Here is a 23,640-nt window from a genome sequence, read left to right on the forward strand (position 1 = left end):
CAATGACAGAGTCTACTGACTTGACGCGACAAACGGAGCTATATCAATGCAAACAAAACAAACACTGACTCAGCAAAAAGACTGTCGGAGGGGCAAAAGCGTTGCGGATGATCCCACTCGATCTTCAAGACTACTCGTCTTGTCTCGTCATCTTTGAGATTTTCTTCAAACAATGTCGATGGATTTGGATGCTCCTGTCCCCATGTCGGGGCAGCAGCAGGCGCAACCCACTGCAACGTGAGTCCTTATCGCTCGAAGATCGATATACTTCGAGTTTTTTTTCTTTTCTTTTTTTTTATTTCCGGTTGAGCAGACGCTAACCTCTGAACAGGATCCTCTGTTGCAACTGTGGTGCTCCTATAGATGGAACCACTGCAGCCGGGGCATTGTGTCAGGATTGCGTGAAGCTCACAGTTGATGTTTCCCAAGGCATCCAGCGCGAGGCCACCCTCCACACCTGCAGAGACTGCGAGCGATGGCTGCAACCACCCAACAGCTGGCTTGTCGCGTCACCCGAGTCGAAGGAGCTTCTGGCCATCTGTTTGCGCCGTCTTCGGGGTCTCTCAAAAGTCCGAATTATCGACGCCAGTTTCATCTGGACCGAACCCCACTCTCGCCGTATCAAGGTCAAAATCACAATCCAGCAGGAGGCTTTTCAAGGCACAATTATTCAGCAGACATTCGAGGTGGAGTACGTGGTTGCCTCACAACAGTGTCCTGACTGTATGAAGAGCTTTACCCACCACACGTTCCGGGCTATAGTTCAAGTTCGGCAGAAGGTGCCGCACAAGCGGACGTTCCTGTACCTGGAACAGTTGATCTTGAAGAACGGTGCACACAGAGACACAGTCAATATCAAGGAGGCAAAGGACGGCCTGGATTTCTACTTCTCGCAGCGGAACCACGCCGAGAAGATGGTGGATTTCTTGTCCTCGGTCGTCCCCTGCAAGACCAAGAAGTCGCAAGAATTGATCTCTATGGACGTTCACACAAGTGACAAGTCTTATAAGTTTACATTTGCGACAGAGATTCTCCCCATCTGCAAAGATGATCTGGTTGCGCTTCCCATCAAATTGGCCCGCCAATTAGGCAACATCTCGCCCTTGACCCTCTGCCACCGCGTCGGCACTGCCGTCAATCTCATCGACCCCCAAACTCTTCAAACCGCTGAAGTTCCCACCGGCACCTATTGGCGCTCGCCGTTCAAGAACTTGGCCGATGTCACCGAGCTGAAGGAGTTCATTATCATGGACATCGAGCCCGTCGGCCAGTCCAACGGTCGATTTCATCTCGCCGAAGCTACCGTCGCGCGGGCCGCCGATCTGGGCTCCAACGACATCACCTATTTCACACGTACTCACCTCGGTGGCATCTTGCACGTCGGTGACTCCGTCCTCGGCTACCATCTGACCGGCACCGTGTTTAACGATGACAACTACGAAGCCATCGAAGCAAGCAACCAGTACGGGTCGACAATCCCGGACGTCGTCCTCGTCAAGAAACACTACGCTCGCAAGAAGAAGCCCAAGAACCGCGCCTGGCGACTCAAGCGCATGGCTGCAGAGCACGAGGAGGAGGCTCTGGCCGGTTCTGGTGGGCAGCAGACCCGTCGCCAGGAACAGGAGCAGGAGCGTCTCGAGGCTGACTTTGAGATGTTTTTGCGTGATGTCGAGGAGGATCAGGACCTGCGGCATACTTTGGACCTGTACAAGGCTCGCCGTAAGCCTGAACAAGATGATGAGATGGATGAGGATAGTGACAGTGGTGATGATGAGGTACCGAAGATCAACATGGACGAGCTGCTTGATGACTTTGATGAGCTGAACATGGATGAGAAATGAGTGTTTTTCTTTTGCAACTGATATCCTTTGACGATCATGGCAGGCGTTTTTTTCTTGTTTTGTTTTCTCTCTCTGTGGTTTCTAATGGGTCCCTCGACGCCATAAAACAAAAGTTTTGAAATAGATACTGGAATAGGTGTATAGCATGCAATGTGGATGCAAAGAGCTTCGAAAATAAGAGAAATGGATATCTAGCTGTACATCAAGACTCTGTTTTTCCAGCCCATCAAAAGATCTTGCCCAACACCCTCTTCGCATCGTCCCCAATAGCCTGATCATTCTTCTCTTTGCCAACGACATCATTCTGCGTAAACCGGCGTCGCACAGCTGCAGGCTTCCTCTCCAAAGCATCCTCGTCCTCGCCAGCCTCGTCCAACTTCCGCTTCGCCTTCTCTTCATTCTTCCTCGCCATCCCATCGACAACACGCCCAGCCTCAACACCAGCCAGGAAAACCTTCTCCCCCCTGCGAGCGCGCGCATCCTCCATGCGCTGTCTGCCCTCGCGCTCCGACCGCTCGCGCTGGATCTGCTCCATGAGATCCGCCCACTTGAACCCGCGCAGGTATTTCATGTTCCAGACATCGTCGTGATAATAGGAGCCCTTCCTGCCGCCGACGATCGACGCATTCAGCGTCTCGGCGCAGAGCCTCGCCGTGCTCTTCGAGGCGAACTCAATCCACCCGTCTGTGTAGCTCTTGCGCTTGTTGCCGCGACGTTTCGCTCCAGCTGGCGGGACGAAGGGCGCTAGGAACACTTTCGTGATCGGGCCGAAGTTGCGCGCCTCCAGCATCGATTTCAGCGCTGACGGTTTCAGGTATGGTGGTAGCGATGAGAGGTAGACCACCCCCGTCTTGTTCTTCTTGGCCGGCTTGCTCAGCTTTTTATTTCCCTGGGGTTTGAGAGCTTTCTTGTCCTTGAGGGAGGTGGGTTGTGTTGTGGACGCCGTAACTGTTGTGTTGTGATCTGTGGGGGTTTTTTCTTCTGTGCCTTCTGCTTGGTCGTCTTCATTCTCTTCTTTGTCGTCGTCTTCAGACTCATTGCTCGGGCTGGTCTTCTTCGCTGAACGCTTCCGTCCCTTCCCCTTCCTGTCTGCTCGAGACTTCTCTTCCTCTTCTTCCTCTTGTTTCTCGTCGTCTTCGTCGTCAGACCCCAGCCCGAAAAAGCCCTGCGCGTCCGCCGTTCGCCGCCGCTTCACGGCGTGGCCTCTGCTCTCCGCCACATTGGCATCGGAGTCGTAGCCGCGATCGCTGGCTTCGTCGCTGGATGCGACATCAAGGAATTCATTATGTTTGCGGGTCGTCATGTTGGATATTGAGGTTGTTGCAAGGCAAAGTCGGTGCTCGGCGGGCAACTTTTTTTTTGCGATGCGAGTGGTCCGTGCACATGACTTTCATACAATCGGATATATATACGAATTGCTATATAATTTTGAGGTTTTCTAAATTTAACTGTTCTATTTTCTATTTCAATAGACATGGAGCTAGTAAGACTTCAGGACTCTCCAAGGAAATATATGCGGCAGGTGTATCTCCAATGAGCCATGCCGGGCTCCTCTAATGCAGAACCTCGCCCAACCCAATCGTATCCAACGCCAGTGGGAATCAGGATTCTGGGACATGATAAAGAACTATATGCAGCGGAACAAGCAAAGAAACACAAAAAAAAAATCTAAATCCCCAAGGACCACTTCAATCGCTCATAAACAAAGAAACTGGCCGCAGCCATAGGCACGACCTTGATATACCCGATAGTCAACCCAACCCAGAACCCGCGGAAGCCCTTCTCAAGCCAAATCTTGCGGCCTGTCTGTATAATCCCGAGGCGGCTGCCACTACCCACCGCACCGCTGACCTGCATCCGCCGCCGGATGATTTCCAGCGGATAGGACGAGGTCTGCGAGATGAGGCCGGCCATCGCGCCGGAGAATAACTCCGCCGCGGCGGTAAGCTGTGGCCGTCGCGAGCCCTTTTTGCCCGGCTTGGCTTCGGATCCGGGGATCGTGGTGTATTGTGCTACGGCGGGGCGGCGGAGCCAGTCGCCCACCGTGTCATGGGTGAGGAAGGACACACCGGCGTATGGGAGCATGCCGAGGAGTGTGGGGCCGAAGCCGCGGTAGAAGTTGGCAATGCCGGAGCGTGGTACGACCTGGTTGACGGCGGTGGCGACGGAGCCTGAGGACTGGGCGCCGGCTGTGGCTGTGGTTGTGGTGGTGGTAGCAGCGGGGGAAGATGCAGTCGAGGATGGAGGCACCACATGCTCGTGGTAGATCTGGCGGCAGATATCCCTCAAGGACGAGCGCGATGACCGTTTCGTTTCAAAGGCTAGCCGCACCCGAAGCAGTTCCAGCGGGTACGTAAAGAACACCGACGTAATGCCCGCCAGACTCCCCGAGATCAGGCGGCGGACCGGTGTTTCCTTGTCGAGGGATGGAATCACCACAGCGCGGATCTGCTCGTAGGCAAGGAACTTGATGGCGGCGTAGGGGAAGATACGGAGGAGGGTGGCCGAGTGGCCCTTGAACAGACCCGAGGCGCCTTCATGGCGGTTGATGTCACGAATGGCAGACGCGAGCCCATTCCAGCTGCCAGTGTATTTGGCAAATTGCGGATTCGACGCTTGAAAGAGGATTTTAACGCGGTCGAGCGGTGCCACCACGGTTTTGGCCTGGAAGGTCCTCCCAACGCTCCCGTTAGTATACACGCATAGACACGATCATCTTCTTGACCTCGGCGCACAACTCACCGCACACCCCGCTAACCCTCCTGCTAACCCGCTCCGTAACACATAATCCACGCTCCGCTTCTGGACTGGTTTGTTGGCCCCGCTTGTGCGCTCCTCTCCCGCAGAGGGATTTGAGGATACCGTGCCTTTCGTCTCGCCTACAATAGGCCCAGGCGACGATCTGGGGTGTGCGATCTCGCTCATCTGAAAATTAGACTGCGAAGAAGACTTCGCTATGTTGTGAGACAAGTGGCGAGACTGGGCGAGGACGACAGGATCTGGATGCGCATGGTCCGGAAACCCAGTCGACATGAGAGAGGGAAAAGCAATGGCAGACCAAGCGGCCGCAGACTCTCACAAGGGGGGGCGAGAAAGAGGGTTTACCCGGGCCACGGTCTTCCCTCGTGATCACTCGGCGATAATCGAGGAACAAAAGTTTCGGGTTACCGGAGGCTCATCGGGGCGCTGCACCAGGGGAATGTTGCACTTGTAGGAATCTCTGAGGTAAAATAGACAGTCCCCTCGCAAAAATCAACACCGCAAGCAAATGCTAAAAGCAGTGTGGGAAGAGGAATGTAGAAAAGAAATCATGTCCCATCACTGACGTCGGTTTGCAGGCGACTCGGTCGTACGGCTGACATGCCGATACCAACCGCCTGCCGCATGTAGCCGGCGGATTACGGTACCGATACCGGGACAGGAGTCCCAGTGCCGAGAAGCCGAATGGTAATCGCTCTATGGAATTCTCTATGCAAAAACTACTCCTAGCCAACTCCCCTCCATGCAGCTCGGAATGTGTACAGGCAAAATAAAAATACCCCAGAACCACCCGCACGGAGAGAAAGTGCACCAAAAAAAAAATCAGAAACATATCGTGGTCGCGTAAGCGGTAAGTAATGCCGCATCAACCCTTGCGCGAGCCTTGACGAGTCAATGGCTTGCCTCGAGTCGCCTTGGTCTCCCTGGTGTCGTCGGCAGCCCGTTTTGTGCGTTTGGCCGGGCGGTCCGGGTCAACATGAAGGTGGCCGATCTCCGACAAGGCCGTCGTGTTCTTCCAACGCAGGCAGCGGAGTCGATGTTCATTCATATCCACGTAGGTCCTCTTGCGGGTCGTCACGCGCTTGGCCGGCACAATATCCTCGGACTCGGCCCTCTCTGCCCTCTCCGTCAAGTATGCATGACGGTTGTTCATATATTTGGAAATGAGGTCTTGCTGGAGATGAAGCTCCTTCAACAACTTGAACTCACGGTTGCCGCGCGAGTCCAGCCAATCGATCAGCTGCTCGACCGCGTCGGGATCATCGTAGTAGCCCCATTCGCGCGCACTGGACACATGCGTAGGTCCTTCCTCATGCTTCTTGCGCTCCGCCGGAGTGGTTTGGAAGTGGCGCTGGTACTGCTTGCGCTGTTCGTCGGTCACTTCAATGAAGCCTGCGCGCTCCATATCATCAGGGCCCTGAACCCACAGGCGGCCGTTGGCATAGTGGGCTTCCGCCGTCGAGCTGTTTGGCATGCCTTCGTAGGGCATTGCGTTGCGCTCAAACCACCAGTATCGGTTGCAGAAGCGATCCAAGCCTAGGCACCGCGTACGAGGACAGTCGGCCTCGCGGAGGTCGTTTTCTACCGTCTCGATTTGCTCCTTGAGTTTCTCGATCTTGGCCTTCTGGTCATCGATCTTCTTCAGTACCCGCTGGTACTGTTTGGATCCCTTCGGCTGTTTCGCCAACTGCTCCTTGCGCTCTCGTTCCTCCTCTTGCTTCCGCTTTCTTTCGAGAGCGCGGTCCACTCCTCCACGAAGGGCACGTGGTCGGCGATCGTCCTCCTCGTCCGAATCGACAGGCATTTCAGAGTCTCCCTCAATGCCAGTCATCTTGGAATCCTCCAGGCCCTCCTCCAGCTCGGGCACAGGGGAGGGGGATTTCTCCGGTTCTGGTTGAACAGCCTTACGTTCCTGGTGGAGCTGACGAAGTTCAACAAGTCTGGTATGCAAGGTTAGTGTCTGTAAGCATCCTTGTCAGAATGCGCACACTTACGCTGCTTTGCGAGCTTTTTGGTGTTCAATTTTTTCCTTGCGAAACTCGGTCATCTGATTGCTGCATTCCTCCATGTAATTCCGGATCGCTTTGGTCTCCAAGCTCAGCATGCAGATCATCTGAAGTCCCTTGGCGCGCAGGTTGATATCGAGAGTCCGGTATTGCTCTCGTGCGGTTTCCTGTGTAGGCTCCGCGTCGAGCGGTGCGAGGTGCTTGAGGATATCGTTACAGATCTTTTCGGCGCGAGGGCGAACAGACAGCTGGTGCAGCAGGCCGATCATGACCAATTCCCAACCCCCGTTGCGGAAATCGCGCCGGCGCAGACGATCAATCCACCCGTATTTGCCAAACATCTCGGCGGCCCGATGAATCTTCACCTCAATCGAGTCATCATCCACCTGTGCTTTCAAGGTATCCGCTTCCTGTTTAGCCAAACTTCCACGGGTGGTCATTCGCTCTGGCCTGGACTCTGCATCTTCTTCCTCTTCCTCCCTCTCTTCCTCCTCATCCTCTTCTTCCTCGGACTCGTCGGATTCGTCCACGGGGAAGTCCGGAAGTGAAATCTGAACAGCACCACCTTCATCCTCCGAGTTTACAAGCTTTTTCAAGATTGCGCAATGTGCCTCTACAAACAGCTCGCAGTCAATTTCTTCGGAGGAAAAGCGCATGGCCTGAAGAAAATCATCAAAGGTGAAGGAATCCAGCTGAAACACCTCACAGTAGACATTCAGAGTATCCCAGGTTTCCAAAAGCAAGCCCACCGATTCGGGCTCCAGGTCATCGGGTAGCAAATCTTCAGTTCCATCGTCGTCTGACTCGTCCACCATCAAAAATTTTAGCGTCGGCCGTTGTTTCTTCTCGCGGATAGGTACCAGATCTAGATCTTCGATGGGATACTTGATCGGTGGCGGTGACGACGGTCGTGATTCGTCTTTGATCACGGCATCCGGGGCAAACGGCATCTTCTTGTCGCCTACCTGTGGAGGCTTGGAGGGACGCAGAGGGTTGGAAGCGAGGAGAAAAGAGGGGTTCCCGTTCAAGGATCGCTGATACTCTTGATACTGTGCCTCCCTCGACTTTGCCATGTCCTGCACGGACATCTTTGCTTTCTGGCCCTTGACAGCAGGTTTCAGTTCAGGCAGCTGCTGGGAGGCGAAAAAACCGAAGAATCCATCTTGGTCTGCTTTCTTCATCGCCTTCTTCTCTGCCACTTTGGCACCATACTGCAGATGTTTGGGCACCTCAGTGGAGATCTTGTATTCCTCGGCAACAGACGGCTTCACCAACCAGGGCGCGCCGGTCCACGATTCCCGAGTGACATTGTTTTTAATGAAGCCTCGCAGCATCAATTTCGTAAATGACTTTCGATCGCGCGTGATATGCTCTTGGTCCAGCAAAGCTTCTTCATTGGGGCGGTCCAGGATCTTCACTAGATATCGCGCGTAGGCTGGCGTTTTGATGGTTCCATCGGCATACAGCTGCTCGGCGAAATTTGCTTTGTCCCGGATGGTACCGTGAAGCCGGGTGCTGTCTTCCAGCAGAATCAGGACAGGCTCTCCCGGATAAAAGTCTTGCTTGAATTCCTGGTTTTGTTAGAACATGTTGGATGAGGGTCAGTGGGAACAGGGAGCTTCTCACTTCATAGATTTCATCCACTGTGACGGAAAAGAATGTCAGTTCTAGCCGGCCACCCAACAATTTGAACCACATACCCAGATTATCAACTCTTGAGACAGTAGAAAACTGAATCCGACGGAGTATGGGCTCCCTCAACGCATCCGGGAAAGAATTGTTCACCTCGCGCGATTCTTCCGTCTGGCCAACAGTGAGCATTCGCCCGTTTCTTCAAAACCTTAAATACCCTGGTAACCACGTACCTCGCTCCGAAGGGCTTCGAAGAAGTTCAATCCCGAATGCCCTGTGATCTCGCATATAAATCGCCGCTGCTTGTAAAAATCCATCCGGTGAAGGTAGGGTTCGTAGCTCGTGAAGACCTCGTTGGTCTCGGAGATGACCCAAACCTAGGACAGACGTGTCAGCAGGTGATTCCTGGTCAGGAATATGAATAAGCGTACCTCAGAGCTTTCATCTTCAATGACGGGCCGTGGAAGGTACTGCACGGGTTTTCGTTTGAATAACACCTGGTTTGACGGGATCAGCATGTGTCTCCCCACCAGTTTGACCTCTCTCCACTCCCGGGGACCTCCAAGGCCAGTTCCTTCCCAGCACCAGTGTCGCATACCATTGTCCTCTAATAGTCAAGCGGAGCACGCGTCAGTCTACCAGAGACGACCGTGAAGGGAATCGAACATAGATAGACTAAAGCGCAAGCGAGCTGAGTTAGCAGTTGATGCTGTATTGGTGGGTGTATTGTCCAGAACAAGTCCGCGTCGGATCAGAAGTGATGGGAAGGCTGAGGAACCCCCAGAGTAATTTCAGAATCGCTCGAACGCTGGTGAGCTGGGGCGTAGAATTCGCGAGGATCATGACACCAGACACGGCTCGCGCGAGTGATCTCGGAGATTTTGAGATGCTTACCGGAGAGAACGCGTGCTGAACAGTAGCTCTCAAGGAGTTGGAGGAACTTTTAATAGGATGGGGGATGAAATGGCGATTGGAGCGCGGATCGCGTAGGGTGAAAAAGAAAAAGAAAAAGGGAGCGAAAGAGGAGGAAGCGGTAGATCATAGACGGGCGTCGCGGTGTGATTGGCGGAGCGGAGGAGCAGAACACAAAAACGCAGGTTGCCTCGGGGGCCCTCGACGGCCTCTCTTTTCCCCATCGTCGCGTTCTCTCGTGCCGCCCCTTTTCACCCCCACGCCAACGCCGTTGGTATTTGCACTCGTTCGACTCGTCTCAATGAGGAGAATCCATTGATGGGATGAGAAGCGCAATTTTCCGGTCAATTCTCGTGATTTTTAGCAATTATCAATTTAGATCTCCAAAACACGTCTTGGGAAATAGTGGGATCAGCACAAAGACAGAATGGGGCAATCAACATGAAAGCACTATGTACTATTCTATTATTGATTGATAGGGCTGGGATGAAATATCTGTATTTTACCATTTTTCTTTGATCCCGGACACAAAGCTTCTGGACGGGTCGGAAGGACTGCTGGTGGGATTTCTAACTATAAAGCCATGAGCATGTCTAGGCAGATTTCCTAAATGCTTCATACAACTATTAGATATTTGGGCAGATCCTATGTGCTAGACTTATTTCCCGGTACTACATTACAGCCCAAGCAAGGTAAACTTAAGACGATAGCAACTGGGTCAACCTTGGTGTTTGTGAGTAGAGAATAACTTCCCTTGTTCCTCTTAGTATTTCCCTCTTTCTTGAGTATATCATTTTCTATGGGTGATATCATTTTTTTCGAAAGTAGTTCCAATCACATGTTTGGATCTATCTGCCTTGTCAGCTCGTCCCCGCTCGTTGCCTACACACCTTTCTTAGATAGATGTAGATGTCTAGCCAGCTATGTTGGTTTTATTTTTCTTATGGATTCCATTTTTCAACAAAGTTTTGAGTGGCCGATCGAAAAATTACATATAGAGAGAGTCGTACTACGGGCGGAAGAGTCACATAACTTGGTGATTGAGCCTAATATATATGGCTGGACACGCAGAAACCTATCAACATACTATTTTTATGCCCATTAGCTTCCGAGGTGTAGTGTATATGCTTTCATCCGGTCTATATCTAATAACTATTTTCTGTCATCATCACCCCAGGCTCTCGTGAACAGCGTTGTCCCAATATTCGCTCTTTTTCCAGCAATAGAAAAGAGCTACTCCCCTCGTCGTTACTTCAGTTCTAGGAGGTAGTATATGTTTCCTGCAAAAATAAGCTTTTGTCTGTGTGACCTGGTCTATTATATCTACGGCCTGAATGATATCGGGATATAAATCAACAGACAAATTGCATTCAATGAAATAGAAAGAGGAAAAAACAATTGAAATTGCTTAATAGGCCATATGCGATCATTGTACACCAACATTAGTTTCACATAGTCATGCTGTGGCCAAGTGTCGAATCGGGGTGCCATCTATAGATATATCGAAGACGCCAGGGTCCAAGGTACTGTATGCTAAGATAGAAGAAAATAGAGGATCAGCCACAAAAATATCCACAGAGAACCAGCTGGCCAAAATGTGCTATAGAATGAGTGTTAGATGAGAAAAGTACTGTAAGAGGGGTTTCCCGTAGGGCCATCCACGTTGGGAATCCGCCCGCGTCTTGCATAAGATGGCCTAGCCTGTTTGGGACTAGTGTATAAATAGACTGCGGGATCGGCGGGTCCGGCCCACGTGGGATGCAAACAGTGCAAACCTACATCATCGGAAAAGCCTAGTTATCCATGGATGAATGATTTGATCGAAGATAGACAACCATTGGGCTTTTTCTCTCTCTCTCTCAATATCAACAAAATAAACCTATGCTGTGAAGTAGACAACCATGAACCCCACCCAGCTTCCAAGCACTCCCAGGGCAGAATAGCTGCTCATGAACATCAGGGGCAAAAATTGCAACCGGTCGAACCCAAAGATCACCTGGTGCACCAGCGAGCAATAAACAATCAGGGGGATTGAGATGGTGAGGTAAAGTAGGGAGAAGCGGTCGAAGACGAAGATACGTGGTCGTTCTGGAACAGGCGCTACTCGGTCAAATACGAACAAAAACAACACCAGCCACAGAACCGTGTAGACCGTTTTCAGTGGAAACTCGGCCGCCGTGAAGAGTAGCGGAAACAATGACACATGGCCTGCCACAGCCAATGGTCGGAATGCACTGAAGAAGCGGCGATCCTTAAGGGCAATCAGGCTGAACGGAATGATGATCAGCAGGACGGCCTTTTCGTGGACGTGCCACCCAAACAGGAACGATGCGTAGCCGCAGAGGGTAATTGCTCCGACAAAGGTGTCCCAGTCAGGTCGAAACCAAAGCTTGACTAGGGGAATCTAGATGGACGTAAGCGCAGATCAATAAAATCCCCGGCGAAAGCAACGTACCAACTGGAATATAAATGTCAACAGGAACGTCTGCTCCTTGGTGACTTCGGGGAGAATGGCAAAAGAAGTGTCTCCCACAAGGCCCCGGGTGACACTGTTAAGTGCGTCTTGGTTCACCGAAAGTCCCAACCGCGGCGCAACTGCGAATAATGTCAGACAAGTGCATTTGACCAGCAAGAAAAATACAATGTGACACTCACATGGAATCAAAACCCGGTCCGTAAACGAGTACATCGCCCAGACATTGGGTGCCCAGTACGCGTGACACAAGCCTCTCGAGAACGGGAAAAGTCGGTCCTTGAGTTGTAGCAATTGACCCCACTGGGCGAAGGGACCGAATGCAATCGCGAAGACACTCAGCACACTAACTCCAAGCTTGATGGTATTCCCAAAACGTGGTCGCAGAACCGACTTAGGGTCGAGGCAATAGGCACGAAGCAGATAGACGAAGTACGCGAGTGATAGGTAGAGATAGATATGCTTCATACAAAGCAGGACGGCGAATAAAATACCACTGTAGAGGAGAGTCGACTGCTTGCGGGCCAGGACAATTGAAAGAATCAAAATGCCATACATTGCCCCGTTGTACTGGAAGTGAATGTGGTCGATGATGAAGAGACCGGGGGAGAGCAGGATCGAGAGACTGGCCACATGCGCCGCCTGCTTGTTCGGGAGAGGAACGGGTCGGACAAATCTACATTCATCAGTGGTCAGAACTGTTTTCCCAAGACTCGAGAATAAGAACCCACCGGCTCAGCGCATAGACAAGAACTAGTTCAGTCAAAATGACCGTCGTTCTCTGAAAGTAGATTGTCTGCCATGAATCATAGCCAATGTTCTTCACAACCAACATAGCTGGGTCAGCATAAGATGCAGCTTGCGACAGTATCCATTCGAATGCCGCGAAAAATGGTGGGTAGTCGAGAGTCCATTCTGAGGTTTTCTAGCCAGGTCAAAGGTTAACACCCACAATCTGCAATCGTATAGCTAGGCGAAGCTACCTCGTAGTACCATTCTTGAACAGGGAGGGAATTTGTAATGGCGAGCCAGTTGCGGTGGACCTCAAAATCAGTTGATTTGCTGCAGAAAACACAGCCAGTTCAGTAAAAGATGCAGACCATAAATCCATTCGAGGGGTGAACTTACTATGCGGGGAAGAGCAGCACCTTCAAGGCGGCTGCAACGATGGCACATTGTGCCAATGAAGGATAAAGTTCAGCCATTGGAGCTTCTGCGCATGATGGGACACCGAATCGAAGAGGCTACAAGTCGCAAGACGCAAGAGCGCGCTGGTCGATTCGCGACCTCCGCATAGGTCACGTGAGGTTCTGCGGAGATCAGAGGCCAGCGCATCAATAGCTGCAGAAAACGCCCCTTTTTCCCACATGGACCTTACGGATGTTGGAGTCCGCCATACTATTCTTAATAGTGTCCAGCTGCATCACTTCTTTGACGTTTCCCCGTCCGCCGCTGCCATTGCCAAGGAAGCTCGACTCTGCGTGATCGCTGTCGTGGTTGGGTGGATCACTACTCGCGTCGTCTCCAGTATCTGTGATCTCCGTCGAAGACCTTGTGATCATTGTGGCGCTCCTCGCTCTCGGAAGGACCGTGGTGCAGAATAATTGATATTGAGGGATATTCGCTAGGCTTTCAAAGTCTAATTGCATTGATTCGAGTGTCTTGGGTATTGTTGAGAGCTTCAATCAGCACACCATGAAGGCTCTAGCTTCGCTTGCCTTATTGGCCGCAGGGGCTACTGCGCAGATCATTGAAAGCTCTAGTTTTGGTCAGAGTTATCCGTATGTCGCGACCGCTGTCTCATACACCCAAGTCGGGTTCCGGCATCTGATCTTTTTACCAGGATATCACCAAGCGAAGACTCGATCCCTGGGTGGTCAGTTGGAGGGGAGGGCCATGACCCTGTGGTTGTGAGTGATTTATGTGAACATGGATTGAGACAGGGCTAACCCTTCATCCAGTTGTCAAACAAGGTCATTTTAACGCCCCCTATCCCGGGTAACACGCGCGGATATGCCTGGTCCAACACCCCGTAAGTTGTTACAATTTGCTCGATCATGTCCGGCAGTAGACACTAAATCGAGGATAGCGTCTCCCAATCCGAATGGACGGCCGAGTTCGAGTTCCGAGCAAGCGGTCCCGAACGAGGAGGTGGCATCCTTCAATTATGGTACACCAAGGACGGTCATTCTCCAATCGGCACTTCCAGTATATACACCGTGGGCCAGTTTGACGGTTTCGCTCTTGTCATCGACGCGCACGGCGGGAGAGGTGGAAGCATTCGAGGTTTCCTGAACGATGGAACAACGGACTACAAGAGCCATCGCAATGTCGACAGCCTGGCTTTCGGACACTGCGACTATTCGTACCGCAACCTGGGCCGTCCGTCGATCATTAACTTGAAATATACCAACTCGGTCTTCGAGGTTTCTGTCGACGACATGATCTGCTTTTCGACCACCAAAGTCAGCAGCTTCCCTCCATACTACTGCATGCATAGTGTTCGCTAACCACCCACATAGATCGCCCTGCCCGTCGGAAACAGCTTCGGCCTCACCGCGGCCACCCCAGAACACGCGGACTCGTTCGAGATCTTCAAATTCGTCCTGAACTCCGCCTCCGGCAAGACCACCCCCCTCGTACGCCGGTAGCACCCAGGAGCAGCACCCGATTGTTGACCACAACCCGCCACCAGTCCAGAGAAGTAACCCCGTGACGGATGCCGGCATCGCAGCGCAGTTCGTCGACCTCAGCGGCCGCCTGCAGCTCACCAACAAGGCCACCAGCAACATCCTCCAAGACCTGCGCATGCAAGCCTCCAACGCCGAGTCCCGCCACTCAGAGCTCCTCTCCCGTGCAGCGACCAAGGACCAGGTCGCCGCCCTCGATGCTCGCCTGCAGCGCATCGAACAGCTGCTGCAGGCCGTCCAGCGCGATCTGGAGGGCAAGGACTACAGCAATCGCTTCAACCAGCTCCACGAGACCCTGCGGTCCTCGCATCTCAGTCTGAGCGAGAATCTCCAGGGCCACCTGTTGAGTGGTAAGTTCCTCGCCCTGTAACCCAGTGTCACATACACACACACACACACTCTCTCTCTCTCTCTCTCTCTCTCTCTCTCTCTCTCTCTCTCTCTCTCTCTCTCTATTCGACGAGCCAGTTTACTAACTGCGAATAGTTATTACCGCCTCGACTCCGCGCATGGGCTTCTTTCTCTTCATGGTGATCGCCTTCCAAGTGGTGCTCGCCGTGTCCTACGTTATCTACAAGCGCCGTCGCGCCAACATGCCCAAGAAATTCCTTTAAGCATTAGCTATGCCGTGCTGCTATTTTAAGATTCTCATTAGCTTTTTTCTTTTCTTTTTTATGTTTCTCTTTACCTTGCACGCCAGCCAACCGGGTGGGGGGGATGCATGATATACCGTTCCTCAATGTCGTTAATCTTTTTTTTCTTTTCTTTTTGGGTTGGTCTACCTGTATAGGCGAGTGTTTGTCGGGGTCTGTGGTTTTCGGGTTGTCATGTAGAGTACGAATTCAACTGCTGTTACGGGGATTTCTCTTCGAAATGGAAGAATTGGAAGAGAAAAAAAATTGAATCCATCGGCCCATGCTATCGTACACTGGTTCTTCGAATTTTCAACGCGCCGTCCCATGCACACATGACAATTTCGCAAAAAAAGAAAAGAAAAAATTAGAAAGCACAAAAAAAAAGCACAAAAACTGGGGCCATGGGTCTTTCTTTTGGAAACAGAAAAAAAATAGATAGAAAAACAAGCCGAAATGAAGAGAAGAAAAGGACATCTCGAATGAAGAGAAAGAGAAACAGGCGAGGAAGAGGGTAATGAGGAAAAGGAAAAAAAAGATATTTGAATCAGATGAAGGCAAGATTAGGTGTGTCGGCGCTTGCGCGAGGGTTCTTCCTCGGTCGCGAGTGCCTCTGACTCGGTACGAGCGCGTTTCTTCCGCTCACGATCAACAGCGGTTTCGTAGACCGGGGCTTTGGGGAGGATGTCGGAGTCGGAGTACTCAGATTGCGAATCCTCAAATTCAAAGACCGGAGAGGGCGCCTGGGTGGGTTCGATGGTTGGGTGAGGAGGTGAGGTGGAAGCATGCTGCGATGATTCCAAGGCGATTCCCTCATCAGGGCGTGAGCCAGCTTCTTTGGCTGGGAAAGAGGCGGCGGCGGATTCTTCGCCGGCCTCGGGAGAGGCGGATGCAGTTTGCGACGAATCCAAGCCAATGGCCTCGTCAGGTTTGGAGCCGGAGGAATCGGTTTGCGACCAGCCACCCTCGGCGAATGCATTGGGGGGCACTGCGGTCTGAGAAAGGTTGAGAAGACAAGCGGCGGCATCGAATTGATCAGTGGACCATGTGCCACTCTGTACATTCTGCAAACCAGAAGAGATATTCTGCACCAGTTCGACGGGACATCCGTTCGAACTCGTGATACCAGAGTTACCGGTGCGAGCGAAAAAGTCCAAGGTCATCTGCTTGGCCATCTTCAGGCATTGCTTTTCGACATTCTTGAAAAAGCTGCGGGTGCGATTCTCGCGCTTCTCCTTGACAGAACTGATAAAGTCCATGGTGATGTCGCCAGCAGGGAGATGGGCCCTTTTCTCCCGCCAGTCGTCATCGAACATGGTCTGGTCAGAGGTCTCAGGGAGACGAACGTCGATATCAATCGACTGCATGTTCTTGGTTCGGCGCACACGGCGCACACGCGTCTGGCCGTCAACTTCCTTGGTCGCAATCATATCATCAGGAGTTACATGATTCGGGCACATCCACCCGACAGAAGGGTTTGGGGGGTTGGCGCGGGGCGGATTCAGACAGTCAAGATGAAAGCGGCAGGGACAATAGTCACAAGTGATGATGGGATGAGTACCGCCCGAAGTTTTTCCACATTTGAAGCACCAGATCAAGTTCTTGTTGGCGTCATATTCGCGCAGAAGGGAGGCGTTGGTGTATTCGGGAGTAGGGCCAGGGGTCTTGGGTGGCTTAGTCAGCCGCGGCAGGTGGGGGACCGGCTTGTAGTATTGCTGATTCTTTTGATCGCGCGGATATGCGGTGTCGTGCACGACTCCCTCGCCGACTCCGAGGAAGTGTTCTTTGATGCCCTGGGGCAGGCTGAACTGAGTCTTCTTTTTGTGGTGGGTGTGCGCGATCAACGTGGTAAAGGGGTTTCGGACTGTGCACCTGGGACAGTACCACTCGCCCTGCGGCGGATTCTTCGGGTCCATAGGGGGGTTTAAACACTTGAAGTGGAAGGCATTGGGGCAAGTATCGCAGCAGAGAAGCTCGCCGCCGGAGCCGCATTCATAGCAGTTGTCGCTGTTCTCAGGTGGCTCACTGCGAGAGTGTTAGTTTGAATAGACATGGAGACGGTCGCACCCACGAAACACGTACATTGAATTCGGCATACGCCGTGGTTCATGCTCGGCGGCCCACTTGTTGGACTTCTCCGAGTAAGCCGAGTTGGATAAGGTAGAGATGCTCGAGAGAGTGGTGTCGACAGAAAGCGACCGAACCGGACTCTGTACCCGCTGGCTGGTGCGTTTTGACTTCGCACGAGTGCTATTAAGCCGACGTCCACGGGAAGGAGGGTTGTTTCCAGGGCCAGCAGAGGTTGGGTCTGCAGTTTTAGGAGCGGTATCGCGAGTCTTGTGCCCATTCTTCTTCACAGACAGAATGAGACGACATTTCACTCGCTGTCCTTCTTCATCTTCACGGACTGCACTATGCTCAACGCTTTGAGGGAGCATATAAGCAGCCTGCTCGGTCAGGTTCTGGCGTTTGACGCGCAACGACTCTTCTAGGTCAGGATCTGTCTCCCAATCGCGTCGGCGCTTGTATGCATGTTCATTGACCGGGCATCGCTTCTTGGGTCTCTTCAAAGGCGCGGTATTGGATTTACCATTTCTGAATGCCTCTTCGACTCGCGGACCGGAAGTGTCGCGGTAGATTTCTGTGGTCTTAAAGCCCGTCTGGCCAATCGGTTCCGGGTCAACCGATTTGGCAGATGAAAGACTCGACTCGCTACCAGAGTCATGGTGAAGGGTGGATTGTTCCCGTTCCGCAGTGTAAGTCTCGTACCACTTGACAGCATCATTCATCGAGTCGCGCAAGATGACCCTCAGGGCGAGCTCAAGATTGTGATCAAGGACGTCGCGGGAAAGGTTCTCAATCAACGACAGCTTGAAATCATCATTCGAGACATCAGACCAAAAGTAAACGATGCTCAGGGCGGCATCGGCGTGCCCTTTTTGGAGAGAGTGATTGACGGCAATTTTCAAGACCTGCTTCAGCTTAGGAACATCGTATGTGTCGGACATGGGGAGAGGAAGAGAATCCAGCACAGCTGCGAAATCCGGAGGCGTAGCGGACTCGCTCTCAGAAGCTGCAGTATCTACAACAGCACCGATTACGGTCGACTGGGTTTCGAGGACTGGGGTTTCGGCGTCAGGCGCGTCTCCCTGGTTGTCGGTGACGGAGAGTTGAGGAACGGCTTCATGCGCCGGAACCTCGAGGGAGGGGGAAGTCGAGGAGTGTGTAGTCGGGTTGTCGACTGCATAGGACGCGGGGGTCGTGACATTGGTGTCAAGGACATCTTCCACGCCCACCTCTCCAGCCACGGCTTCTTGGGCAACGTCTGCGGCCGACTCTGCCTCCGCTCCGCTCATCACCACATCGTCGTCTTCGGTGCGCGGGACATCGGGTACGATCGCTTCGTCCGCGACGGGGGTGATGATCGTGTCGGAGGCAGGGTTGGGCACCGCTCCCTCAGCTCGCAGAGACCCCTTCGCCTTCAGCAAGGAATTTTTGGTTGGCGGGGTCAGGCCGGCGGTCTTGTACTCGGCGGGCGACGGGTACTGGCCGATCGGCTTCATGGTCTCCGCTGCGGCGCGCTGGGGATTGGTGTCGGTCCCAGCAGAGTCGGCGCTGGTAAGTCGCGGCGACGATGGAGGCAACGCGTTCTCCAGAGGGCCGGACCTCACGCAATCATTTTGCAGGTCAGGCACAGGCTCGGTCGCCGGCTTCTGGACGCGGCGCGGGTTCTTCTGAAGTTTGCGCGGCTTTGGCTGCTCCTTGGGCGGAGTGTCCAACCGGCCGCGCGACCGGGTGAAGTAGCCCATCGTGGTAGGCGGAAGGGCCCTGCCTAGGGTTAGTGCCGCCTGCAATGCCCTAACTGTGAGAGTCACTTACGAGTGATCGGACCCCGCGACGGGGCTGGAAAAAGGATTTCTTTTTTTTTTTTTTTTTTAAAAAAAAAAAAAAAGAGACAAAAAAGAATTCTACTCGAATGTCAGTGAATTCACTTCAGTCAAGTTGAGTGGTCAATCCCTCTCAGAGACAGCCACAACTCCGTTGTGTTGACTCCCAAACCTGAGTTGCCTCAGGACTTGACTCTCTGGGGAGAGCTCTCAAATGGGCAGAACTGACTCGATCTTGACTTACTTCAAATGAAAATGTAAAAGAAAACGAAAAGAAGCAGGGCATCCAGCGGGGACTGGATGGGAGAGTGTGAGAAGGGCGAGGGTGAGGGGGAAGAGGAGAAGAGAGAGGGAAAAAGTGAGAGGAAGATAATAGATACTGAGGCATCTGCCTTGAGGGGCTGGGTCAATAGGCCGATTCAGGCAATTGTGATGAAGTGAGAGAAACAGGCTCTGCCTGACACATCTCGTGGAAGCCTGCGCGTTTGGCAATTGAGGAAGACCAGCTAAAGACGATGGGTGCATTGATCACCCTACCATTTCTCTATTGAAATTCCATGCATTGTCGAATCTACAGGAGACAGACTTGGAGTCTCTGGCCGGGGAGTCTGACGAGATTCTCGGTGACAAACTCCCAAGTTCGGGATATCTATGAGATATAGCAAGTCAATGACTTAGAAGGATATGGGGGAGCCATTGTGGTGTATACAGCCAGCTGAGGAGCATCCTATGCTATTCATGTTACCTTTGCTGAAACACCAGGATCAAGATAGAAACCGGCAACAATCCTATTTGTTTTGAAGCCACGTCTGATAGGATGAAACAGCCTCGGGGTTATCGTCCCCAATTGAAAGAAATACTGGGTAAGATAATTAAGAACACTAGCTTTGATTCACAGTGGCTTCAAGAGAACTCCTGTCTCATGAGCAATCCCGTGTGGACAGAAGGTAGCCCATGGATTACCATGAAAAGAAGTCTTCTATAGAGATATCCAATACATCTACACTAGAGTACGGGCTGACAACATCTCCATTGAACACATGGCTTAACAATGGAACAGCTCTCGCGGGCATAATTAGTTGGTGAACTATATACCGGAATCTTTGGCGAATGGTTTCATCAGCCTTTCTCGGAGTAACAACATCATCCCTTTCTCTTTTTTCGGATAGATTTTTTTTTTGGTAAGCTGCAAAGAAGCCCATTGGATATCTGTTTTGATTCAAGATTGATGGGGATTCCAACACTAGATCGGAATGGATCGCACATAAAAGGACAGTGGCGGTCTGGTCAACGCATCTTACTCTTCGCCGCCAGTGGCCTTCTTCTTCTTGTTCTTGTTCTTCTTGTTGCCGGTCGAGCGGGCCAAGGGCTGTTCCAGGATCTTCAGGATCTCCTCATCCTCGATCTTCTTGTCGGTCTTGAACTGAGAGAGATCAGGGGCATTCGCAGCAGCCAGCTTGGTGATACCGTTCTTGGTGATGGCTGTGGGTCCGGTTAGTTTCTTCTTTTCCGATGGGGTTTCATCGCACTTGGGTATTCTTACCAATCGTCGTCAGCAGACGGGAGACCGGGGCGTTATCAGCATCGCCGGCAGGCTCGTACTGTCGCAGAACACCGCCGCGCACACACTCAACCACTCCGACCTTGGCGGCCTTCTCGTCGTCGAGCTGGCGCAAGCTGAAGGGAAAGGTGCCGAACTTCTTGACGATCTCGGACAAAGTCTGTCGGGAGCTGGGGCGCTTTAGAATGTAGGTGGTAGTGGTACGGCGGTGCAGAGTTGCGCGGTGGTCGAGGGTCTTGACCTTGCCAGATCCCAGACTGAGACCAACCTCCACACCCCAGACCTCGCCGACCTCGGGGACACCATCGCCTCGCACACCGTTGCCGGGGGCCAGGATGATCTTCTTCTCGCCCTCGATCTCGTTGCGGTCAAACAGCCAGCTGGTGGTGTTCTCGACAACATTGCAGTCGTAGGCCTTGGCAACCTTCTCCAGCAGAGCAGAGATGTGGGCCTGAGTCGGGGCCTTTTGCTTGGCAGCCTTCTGCTTCTCTTCGTCGCTGCCTTGGGCCAACAAGCCCGGGGGGGTCATGAGTCTCAACAGAAGCTCGTTGGCGTAGTGAGTCGCAACAATCAGGTCGGCCTCGCGGCCCGTGACAGGTTCCTTGGGAGCATCCTTCTTGGAAATTACAAGCATGTCACAGACGATGGTTCCGAAGCCATCAATCTGGGCACCAAGCTGGATTTTGATGATCTCGCCGGCCTTCAAGGTAGTCTCGGCCTCGGCGGCATCCGACACCAAGGGGGTGTAGGGAGTCACATAGGAGCTGGGGGAGATGGTCGTCGGGTGAGAGATGCCTTCAAAAATTAGTCTCCATCTTTTGACCAGCTATATCGAGGGTAAACCAACCCTTGGTGATCTTCTTGCCCTTGTAGACCTTGGCGATTTCCTCGTCGAGGAGCTTGTCACCCTTCTGGCAGATCTCGACGATCTTCTCTCCCTCCAAACACAGAGCTATATAGAAACGTTAGATCGCACGAGAAAATCGAGTGGAAGGTCACGGCCTACCGGCAACAGCCTCGAGGACTTTGTGAGAAATCTGCGCGGCGGTCTTGTACTTAGTCAAGGTGTCCGGGTTGTTGAGCGTGTAGTCTATAAAACACAGCTGTTAGTTATCTAGTCCGACGGGAAGATTTCGCGTTGGCGTTCTTGAGCACAAAGCTCATGGCCGATGCCCACACAAACGTCAGAGCTTTCTACCTCGAGTGGAGGCTACATACCGGGCTCGGTCGGTTGGTTCTCCGCCATTGTGAAGTAAATTGGCCTCGCGGTAGCACGAGGACGAGATTTATGCAGGTGGTTTTGGCAACAGTTGTCGGATCCTGAATCCGCGGGGAGCTGTAGAGGAATGAATCGAGAGCACGTCGTGTGCAGCGAACGAGCGACCGGTGGTGGGGTGGATGAATGCCTGATCACTCAGGCGACAACCGGCTAGGGTTACGGCCGCAAAGACGTCATCGTCGGTGCACGCTTGTTGAGAGGTGTAAGACCAGCAAAACCCCGCAGATGCCATGGGGGAAATCCTTCAATGCCTCATGAGGGGGTCTTTAGAGGGGCTGGGAATGGCCTTGGCTTCGGGGGTAAGCGTTTCGCGTACTTTCTCCCCCGACTTGAAGCCATTCTACCTTGCACATTTCCCCCCCTCTCAGGAAACATCACCCGCTGTAGCGGTGACATAACACGATGAAGCTTCCTGGTGAACTTCCCATTCGAGTGTTGAGTCATAACGTCCGACATGTCACGTCTGCTCCCTGGAAGGGGGAACGACCCTGGGCCGAGCGCAAGCAACTACTGCTGAACGAGTTCGAGTACCACACTCGTCGCTGTGAGGATACATTTCTGTGTCTGCAGGAGGTATTTCACAATCAGCTTGTGGATATTCTTGCGGGGCTGAACCCAGACACAAGCCCCGAAGTACTGGACTGGGCGTACATCGGCGTGGGCCGGGATGATGGCCACGAAGCGGGCGAGTATTCTCCCATCTTCTACCGACCATCAGCCTGGGACTTACAGCATTGGGAGACCGTGTGGATATCTGAAACCCCCGAGAAACCCTCCAAGGGCTGGGATGCGACCTCAATCCGTATTGTGACCATCGGGATGTTTACCCACCGGGCCAGTGGTTATACTGTGCTCGCCATGAACACCCACCTCGACAACGATGGCTCGCATGCTCGGTTTGAGGGAGCGCGGATCCTCCGCGCTAAAATTCGAGAATACTCTGAGGGCGACTTTGGAAGCCGTATTTCGGGTACCTTCTTGGCTGGTGATCTGAATAGCGCCGAGAACCAAGAAGCATATTCCGAGCTGACCGCACCGGGCGGCTTGCGGGATCCCTACAAACTAGTGGATTCCTCGCGCCGATATGGCCACTATAATACCTTCACAGGGTTTGGGTACGAAGACAATCCACCCTCCCGTATTGACTACATTCTCTTGAGTGAGGGAACCATGGCATGGAAAGTAGATGGCTATGCTGTGTTGGAAAATCGATTCGACGACGGAGTACACAATTCGGATCATTGTGCAGTGGTTGTCGATTTGACACTCTCATCTTAAAGAAAGGAAGCTTGCGGGACAGAAATGTTTTTTTTCTTTTTCTTTTTCTCTTTTGGCGAGATCCATAGTCCGGGCACGATGGATATACGTCCCGACAACTATATATAAATTACAGTAGCAACCATTTCTTGATCTCCATGGAATCAAGGTTTTATCCACCGCATAAAGATAACCCCAGTATCACAATAAAGCAAATCGTTTGACTCAGATCCGAAATTGATTATTGCCGAGCCAACCTCGGCATGAAAAGGACAAGTGACAAAAATCCCGCCATATCCCCAAGGCAGACATAGTCACATGACCTGGAAGCATCTGGGCAAATGGATCAACCTGGCGTCGCAGTAGCTCGGATGAAAGTTGTGACAGGGGATAGCCTCAGAAGTTCATTCAGTAGCCCGTAAAATCGATCGTGACATACCCTCCCTCTTGTTGTTGTCGTGGATGGAGGGCTTGGTGCTTGCCTGCTTTTGCCTCCTGACGGGTGCGGACACCTGCTCAACCTCTTTCTCTCCCGGCCCTCTCTGCCTTCACTCTCCCCCATCTCTCCGCGCCACACCATCGGACCCCCATTCCGGTCGGAATACCCAAGGGGATATTCAGAGTGATTCTAAGGTTTCATTGCTCTTGGGGAGTCAACACACTCCCACCGTTGGCTCCGGATTCTGCGCTGGAACTGGCCTCCCATTCAG

The 23,640-nt window shown here is 52.6% G+C and overlaps 10 protein-coding genes across 10 annotated transcripts; 3 read left to right on the forward strand and 7 right to left on the reverse strand.

Annotated features, from left to right (window-relative positions):
* Positions 1-172: 172 nt before the first annotated feature.
* Positions 173-1,841, forward strand: NUU61_004386 (ribosome-binding protein NMD3; the record flags this gene model as incomplete). Its single annotated transcript, XM_056654968.1, has 2 exons — positions 173-237; positions 332-1,841. 2 exons carry the CDS (start codon positions 173-175, stop codon positions 1,839-1,841), a joined length of 1,575 nt encoding a protein of 524 aa, XP_056512995.1.
* A 226-nt stretch (positions 1,842-2,067) lies between these two features.
* NUU61_004387 (RNA-binding ATPase activator ESF2) lies at positions 2,068-3,144 on the reverse strand (the record flags this gene model as incomplete). Its single annotated transcript, XM_056654969.1, has 1 exon — positions 2,068-3,144. The coding sequence occupies one exon, from the start codon at positions 3,142-3,144 to the stop codon at positions 2,068-2,070; it is 1,077 nt and encodes a 358-aa protein (XP_056512996.1).
* A 365-nt stretch (positions 3,145-3,509) lies between these two features.
* NUU61_004388 (coenzyme A transporter) lies at positions 3,510-4,874 on the reverse strand (the record flags this gene model as incomplete). Its single annotated transcript, XM_056654970.1, has 2 exons — positions 3,510-4,505; positions 4,584-4,874. The coding sequence occupies 2 exons, from the start codon at positions 4,872-4,874 to the stop codon at positions 3,510-3,512; spliced, it is 1,287 nt and encodes a 428-aa protein (XP_056512997.1).
* Positions 4,875-5,466: 592 nt separating this feature from the next.
* Positions 5,467-8,757, reverse strand: NUU61_004389 (uncharacterized protein; the record flags this gene model as incomplete). The annotated part of the gene is made up of 6 exons (XM_056654971.1): positions 5,467-6,541; positions 6,596-8,178; positions 8,234-8,250; positions 8,308-8,410; positions 8,473-8,616; positions 8,671-8,757. The coding sequence occupies 6 exons, from the start codon at positions 8,755-8,757 to the stop codon at positions 5,467-5,469; spliced, it is 3,009 nt and encodes a 1,002-aa protein (XP_056512998.1).
* A 2,273-nt stretch (positions 8,758-11,030) lies between these two features.
* On the reverse strand, positions 11,031-13,186 carry NUU61_004390 (dolichyl-P-Glc:Glc1Man(9)GlcNAc(2)-PP-dolichol alpha-1,3-glucosyltransferase ALG8; the record flags this gene model as incomplete). The annotated part of the gene is made up of 7 exons (XM_056654972.1): positions 11,031-11,555; positions 11,607-11,746; positions 11,807-12,300; positions 12,356-12,549; positions 12,608-12,686; positions 12,753-12,837; positions 13,003-13,186. 7 exons carry the CDS (start codon positions 13,184-13,186, stop codon positions 11,031-11,033), a joined length of 1,701 nt encoding a protein of 566 aa, XP_056512999.1.
* A 133-nt stretch (positions 13,187-13,319) lies between these two features.
* On the forward strand, positions 13,320-14,928 carry NUU61_004391 (uncharacterized protein; the record flags this gene model as incomplete). Its single annotated transcript, XM_056654973.1, has 7 exons — positions 13,320-13,405; positions 13,468-13,534; positions 13,586-13,656; positions 13,714-14,089; positions 14,147-14,263; positions 14,325-14,664; positions 14,801-14,928. 7 exons carry the CDS (start codon positions 13,320-13,322, stop codon positions 14,926-14,928), a joined length of 1,185 nt encoding a protein of 394 aa, XP_056513000.1.
* A 581-nt stretch (positions 14,929-15,509) lies between these two features.
* On the reverse strand, positions 15,510-18,755 carry NUU61_004392 (putative PHD finger domain protein; the record flags this gene model as incomplete). The annotated part of the gene is made up of 2 exons (XM_056654974.1): positions 15,510-16,971; positions 17,029-18,755. The coding sequence occupies 2 exons, from the start codon at positions 18,753-18,755 to the stop codon at positions 15,510-15,512; spliced, it is 3,189 nt and encodes a 1,062-aa protein (XP_056513001.1).
* A 1,375-nt stretch (positions 18,756-20,130) lies between these two features.
* On the reverse strand, positions 20,131-21,640 carry NUU61_004393 (curved DNA-binding protein (42 kDa protein); the record flags this gene model as incomplete). Its single annotated transcript, XM_056654975.1, has 5 exons — positions 20,131-20,315; positions 20,377-21,189; positions 21,242-21,346; positions 21,401-21,484; positions 21,613-21,640. The coding sequence occupies 5 exons, from the start codon at positions 21,638-21,640 to the stop codon at positions 20,131-20,133; spliced, it is 1,215 nt and encodes a 404-aa protein (XP_056513002.1).
* A 40-nt stretch (positions 21,641-21,680) lies between these two features.
* Positions 21,681-21,905, reverse strand: NUU61_004394 (uncharacterized protein; the record flags this gene model as incomplete). Its single annotated transcript, XM_056654976.1, has 1 exon — positions 21,681-21,905. One exon carries the CDS (start codon positions 21,903-21,905, stop codon positions 21,681-21,683), a length of 225 nt encoding a protein of 74 aa, XP_056513003.1.
* Positions 21,906-22,075: 170 nt separating this feature from the next.
* Positions 22,076-22,951, forward strand: NUU61_004395 (endonuclease/exonuclease/phosphatase family protein; the record flags this gene model as incomplete). Its single annotated transcript, XM_056654977.1, has 1 exon — positions 22,076-22,951. One exon carries the CDS (start codon positions 22,076-22,078, stop codon positions 22,949-22,951), a length of 876 nt encoding a protein of 291 aa, XP_056513004.1.
* Between the last annotated feature and the right edge of the window lie 689 nt (positions 22,952-23,640).

The sequence above is a fragment of the Penicillium alfredii genome (assembly GCF_028826965.1).
Source record: "Penicillium alfredii strain IBT 34128 chromosome Unknown utg000005l_segment0_segment0, whole genome shotgun sequence".
NCBI classification, from domain to species: Eukaryota; Fungi; Ascomycota; class Eurotiomycetes; order Eurotiales; family Aspergillaceae; genus Penicillium; species Penicillium alfredii.